The sequence below is a fragment of the Oncorhynchus kisutch genome, linkage group LG30 (genome assembly GCF_002021735.2).
Source record: "Oncorhynchus kisutch isolate 150728-3 linkage group LG30, Okis_V2, whole genome shotgun sequence".
In the NCBI taxonomy this organism is placed as follows: Eukaryota; Metazoa; Chordata; class Actinopteri; order Salmoniformes; family Salmonidae; genus Oncorhynchus; species Oncorhynchus kisutch.
The window spans coordinates 16,683,373-16,689,372 of record NC_034203.2 but is presented as its reverse complement, the minus strand read 5'-3'; the positions used below and the strand labels follow the sequence as shown (position 1 = coordinate 16,689,372).

The window sequence follows — 6,000 nt, the reverse complement described above, 5'->3', positions numbered from 1 at the left end:
CGACTCGCTTGACTCCGATGAGTAATTGTTGTGGCTCTTTCTGCCCCCGCTCTCTGCCACACGCGCACACACACAACGCGCGCACACACACAACGCGCGCACACACACACCGTGCGCACACAGTGTTATTTGTGCCCCCGTGCAGATGCGACTGCATTCATGTCTCTAGTGTGTGAATGTATGAGTCAATCAGAAGGCCCAGTGACTCTAGTGGAGAACAAGCTCTTGCCTTAATTAAAGTGATGTTTCAAGCTGCCACCTGTTTCTGCGTATACAGCACGCTGTGGCTGGGAGCAGCTGCTAGCTGGGTAATTGCCATCACACAGTCACAGTATAGAGGAGGAAGAGGACACGGATGGATCTGGAGTCTCATTCTAATCTGAAGCCATTCTGATCTCGTGTGTACTGCGTGAGATGTGTGGATGTTTAGGCGGATGAGGCAGGGGCTGTTGCTCTTTGCGACTATGCCTCAGAGATGGGAGTTATTTATAAAAAAATAAAATGACAATTAAAAACACATGACCTCGTATGACGGCGATTATAAAGGGCTGAAAGGTGACATCCTTTTCTTTGCTCACAGTTCCACTGTGTTTAATGACTCGCTGCCTCCTCCATGAGGAGTGTGATGGTGTGTGTATGTGTGTGTGTGTGTGTGTGTGTGTGTGTGTGTGTGTGTGTGTGTGTGTGTGTGCATGCGTGCGTGCGAGTCTCTCTTTGTGCACCGCACACACCTCCACATCAGTCTGTCTGGACTCCTCTGTCTATCCCCCAGGTGTTTGATATTCATGGTCTATCAGCATGCGGTCTAAGGTAGATAGAGAGAGAGAGGGGGAGAGAGAGAGAGAGAGAGAGAGAGGAGAGCTGCTTTTAAAAAAAAGAGCCTCAGAAGCATTCAGCGCTCTCCACATGGGCTCCCTCCAGCAATTACATCCTCCACTGCCTCCTCATCTCTCCTCTCCTCTTTGCGCTTTTAATTCGTTTCAAGTGACTTTTTGATTCAATCAAATCGACAGGTTTGTTTGGGAAAGTTGAGAGCACGCCTCTAATCGCTTCAGGTGATGCTGTTGGGAGCGATCGGGGGGCGTGAGGTAGGCCAGGGGTGTTTAGGGAGCCAGGGCTGTAGGGGTTGAGAACGGGGGGCGTGAGGTAGGCCAGGGGTGTGTAGGGAGCCAGGGTTGTAGGGGTTGAGATCGGGGGGCGTGAGGTAGGCCAGGGGTGTGTAGGGAGCCAGGGCTGTAGGGGTTGAGAACGGGGGGCGTGAGGTAGGCCAGGGGTGTGTAGGGAGCCAGGGCTGTAGGGGTTGAGATCGGGGGGTGTGTAGGGAGCCAGGGCTGTAGGGGTTGAGATTGGGGGTTGTGTAGGGAGCCAGGGCTGTAGGGGTTGAGATCGGGGGGCGTGAGGTAGGCCAGGGGTGTGTAGGGAGCCAGGGCTGTAGGGGTTGAGAACGGGGGGCGTGAGGTAGGCAAGGGGTGTGGAGGGAGCCAGGGCTGTAGGGGTTGAGATTGGGGGGGGGTGTAGGGAGCCAGGGCTGTAGGGGTTGAGATTGGGGGGTGTGTAGGGAGCCAGGGCTGTAGGGGTTGAGATTGGGGGGTGTGTAGGGAGCCAGGGCTGTATGGGTTGAGATTGGGGGGTGTGTAGGGAGCCAGGGCTGTAGGGGTTGAGATCGGGGGGTGTGAGGTAGGCCAGGGGTGTGTAGGGAGCCAGGGCTGTAGGGGTTGAGAACGGGGGGCGTGAGGTAGGCCAGGGGTGTGTAGGGAGCCAGGGCTGTAGGGGTTGAGAACGGGGGGAGTGAGGTAGGCCAGGGGTGTGGAGGGAGCCAGGGCTGTAGGGGTTGAGATCGGGGGGTGTAGGGAGCCAGGGCTGTAGGGGTTGAGATCGGGCGGCGTGAGGTAGGCCAGGGGTGTGTAGGGAGCCAGGGCTGTAGGGGTTGAGAACGGGGGGCGTGAGGTAGGCCAGGGGTGTGTAGGGAGCCAGGGCTGTAGGGGTTGAGAACGGGGGGCGTGAGGTAGGCCAGGGGTGTGTAGGGAGCCAGGGCTGTAGGGGTTGAGAACGGGGGGCGTGAGGTATGCCAGGGGTGTGTAGGGAGCCAGGGTTGTAGGGGTTGAGATCGGGGGGCGTGAGGTAGGCCAGGGGTGTGTAGGGAGCCAGGGTTGTAGGGGTTGAGATTGGGGGGTGTGTAGGGAGCCAGGGTTGTAGGGGTTGAGATCGGGCGGCGTGAGGTAGGCCAGGGGTGTGTAGGGAGTCAGGGCTGTAGGGGTTGAGATTGGGGACAGGAGTAGAGGTGCCATTTTATTCACTCTGTGGAATACAAAGCACCCTGCAGCCTGGGTTGCTGAGGAGAGGAGGGGAAGAGAAGGCAGTTCTGCAATTGTGTTCCACATGGATTCATCCTCTCTCCTCTCCCTCTATCGCCCGCACTGTCTCTCTCTTCCTCTGTCTTTTTTTTCTCCTCTTTCTCTGTTCTCTCTCTCTCTCTATTCCGCCGCTCGCTCTCTCTCCTTCGGTCTCTCCACAAAGTAATTCAATCTCTCTCTGCAAACAATGGGAGCTAATGAATGTATGACACTGAGCTTGATTATGACTGCATTCATTACACATGCACATAATTGCTAGTAGTTTAGTGTGCAGATTTATTCAGAGGACAGCTGTCAATTGACAAGGCAGAGAGAATAGCTTTTTTGTTATTCAATGAGGCTCAGGCACCTGTTGCATTTTCTGATATACTGTATGCGTCTGCTTCTGTGTGTGGATAATGCTCTTAATTGTATACATTCTAGTGTGTTTTGGGGGCCTGTGAGGTGATCACCGAATCAAATCTAAATTGATTTGTCGAATGCTTACTTCCCAAAAATGCATAAAAAAAATATTGAAAAATAATAACACGAGGAATAAATATAGAGTAACGATAACGAGGCTATATACAGTGGGGCAAAAAAATATTTAGTCAGCCACCAATTGTGCAAGTTCTCCCACTTAAAAAGATGAGAGAGGCCTGTAATTTTCATCATAGGTACACTTCAACTATGACAGACAAAATGAGAAAAAAAATCCAGAAAATCACATTGTAGGATTTTTTGTGAATTTATTTGCAAATTATGGTAGAAAATAAGTATTTGGTCACCTACAAACATGCAAGATTTCTGGCTCTCACAGACATGTAACTTCTTCTTTAAGAGGCTCCTCTGTCCTCCACTCGTTACCTGTATTAATGGCACCTGTTTGAACTTGTTATCAGTATAAAAGACACCTGTCCACAACCTCAAACAGTCACACTCCAAACTCCACTATGGCCAAGACCAAAGAGCTGTCAAAGGACACCAGAAACAAAATTGTAGACCTGCACCAGGCTGGGAAGACTGAATCTGCAATAGGTAAGCAGCTTGGTTTGAAGAAATCAACTGTGGGAGCAATTATTAGGAAATGGAAGACCACTGATAATCTCCCTCGATCTGGGGCTCCACGCAAGATCTCACCCCGTGGGGTCAAAATGATCACAAGAATGGTGAGCAAAAATCCCAGAACCACGGGGGGACCTAGTGAATGGCCTGCCGAGAGCTGGGACCAAAGTAACAAAGCCTACCATCAGTAACACACTACGCCGCTAGGGACTCAAATCCTGCAGTGCCAGACGTGTCCCCCTGCTTAAGCCATGTCCAGGCCCGTCTGAAGTTTACTAGAGAGCATTTGGATGATCCAGAAGAAGATTGGGAGAATGTCATATGGTCAGATGAAACCAAAATATAACTTTTTGGTAAAAACTCAACTCGTCGTGTTTGGAGGACAAAGAATGCTGAGTTGCATCCAAAGAACACCATACCTACTGTGAATCACGGGGGTGGAAACATCATGCTTTGGGGCTGTTCTTCTGCAAAGGGACCAGGACGACTGATCCGTGTAAAGGAAAGAATGAACGGGGCCATGTATCATGAGATTTTGAGTGAAAACCTGCATTGAAGATGAAACGTGGCTGGGTTTTCAGCATGACAATGATCCCAAACACACCGCCCGGGCAACGAAGGAGTGGCTTCGTAAGACGCATTTCAAGGTCCTGGAGTGGCCTAGCCAGTCTCCAGATCTCAACCCCATAGAAAATCTTTGGAGGGAGTTGAAAGTCCGTGTTGCCCAGCAACAGCCCCAAAACATCACTGCTCTAGAGGAGATCTGCATGGAGGAATGGGCCAAAATACCAGCAACAGTGTGTGAAAACCTTGTGAAGACTTACAGAAAATGGGTGACCTCTGTCATTGCCAACAAAGGGTATATAACAAAGTATTGAGAAACTTTTGTTATTGACCAAATACTTATTTTACACCATAATTTGAAATAAATTCATAAAAAATCTTACAATGTGATTTTCTGGATTTTTTTTCTAATCATTTTGTCTCATAGTTGAAGTGTATGTACCTATGATGAAAATTACAGTGCTCTCATCTTTTTAAGTGGGAGAAGTTGCACAATTGGTGGCTGACTAAATACTTTTTTGCCCCACTGTACACAGGGTACCCCAGTCACTGTGCAGGGGTACGAGGTATTTGAGGTAGATATGTACAGTACATATAGGTAGGGGTAAAGTGACTAGGCATACTTATTGTGATCAGATACTCCATTCTTCTGACAATGTGTTTAGTCACAATGTCAATGTTGGCTCTGCTTTGCTACAGAAGACCATAATTCATTCAGAACAGTGACTTGTAGGATCTCTATGACAGACAGTGTATCCAACCTTTGCCTCATCTGTAACTAAACTCATAGTTTGAGCCAATCAGTTGTGTTGTGACAAAGTAAAGGGTGGCTACTTTGAAGAATATTACATATATTTTGATTTATTTAACACTTTTTGGTTACTACATGATGTTATATGTGTTTGATCATAGTTTTGATGTCTTCATTATTATTCTACAATGTAGAAAATAGTCAAAATAAAGAAAAACCCTTGAATGAGTAGGTGTGTCCAAACTTTTGACTGGTACTGTATATAGTATAGTGCACAAATGTTGACCATGCCCTGGTTAAAAGTAGTACATTATGGAGGGAATAGAGTGCCATTTGGGACACTAATCTTGTATTTGCCTATCAGTAGCAGAAATTATCAGTGACACCGTCCTTTCTCCCTCCCTCGCTCACTCTCCGTTCTAGAAGGTTGAGGAGGATGACCTGGTGTTGACCCCTGACGGTACCAGGGAGTTCCTGACCTTTGAGATCCCTCTGAGTGACTCGGGGTCGGCCGGGTTAGGGGTCAGCGTCAAGGGCAACCGCTCCAAGGAGAACCATGCTGACCTAGGCATCTTCGTCAAGTCCATAATCAATGGAGGAGCTGCCTGCAAGGTGAGTCTTGCCCCTCTCATAAGGATTCTGATGTTCATGGTCATATAAGTAATGATGTATTTTCTGGAGTTTATATACTAATCTGCCTGTTGGCATCTTCTGTCTATCTGTTCTGATTTGACAGTGAACTTCATTGCTTTGTCTGCTATTCGTTATTCCACTGACAGTGCGGTAACCTTGGTGCCAGTCTGTTTCTTGCACTCTAGCCTACTCTCTAGGGAATTAAGTAGCCTGGGTGTCACTCGTTGTTCGGTGTGACAAGGAGTTGGCAAGATGACGCAAGCAGATCTGGGACCAGGTTAACAGCACCAGTGCTATTGCGTTGAACAGCCTGATCGTGGGTGTTCTGATTCTGCGTGTCACATGCTGTGTTAACAGGATAGACGGCTGCGGGTCAACGACCAGCTGATAGCGGTGAACGGCGAGTCATTGATAGGCAAGACCAATCAGGAGGCCATGGAGACGCTAAGGAAGTCCATGTCGGTGGAGGGCAACAAACGCGGGACGATTCAGCTGATAGTGGCCAGGAGGGTCACCAAACGCAGTGAGGTAAGCCTAACCCTCCCTTTGGGACAGCCGTGGAGATTATTGGACTAACATCAGTCTGAGGACGGGCTCATAGTAATGCCTGGAAACGGGATGAATGGAACCGTGTCCAACATGGTTTCCATGCGT

The 6,000-nt window shown here is 49.0% G+C and overlaps 1 protein-coding gene across 10 annotated transcripts in view; it reads left to right on the top strand.

Moving 5' to 3' along the window:
• The window catches only part of LOC109874536 (partitioning defective 3 homolog), a 239,563-nt gene that overhangs the window by 133,895 nt on the left and 99,668 nt on the right, over nt 1-6,000 (top strand). For 9 of the 10 annotated variants that reach the window (XM_031809815.1, XM_031809812.1, XM_031809817.1 and 6 more), the window contains 2 exons: nt 5,137-5,325; nt 5,704-5,874. In XM_031809815.1, coding sequence (XP_031665675.1) covers nt 5,137-5,325; nt 5,704-5,874 — 360 coding nt within the window. The remainder of the gene's footprint in view (nt 1-5,136; nt 5,326-5,703; nt 5,875-6,000) is intronic. The other variant, XM_020466486.2, reaches the window with a different exon arrangement.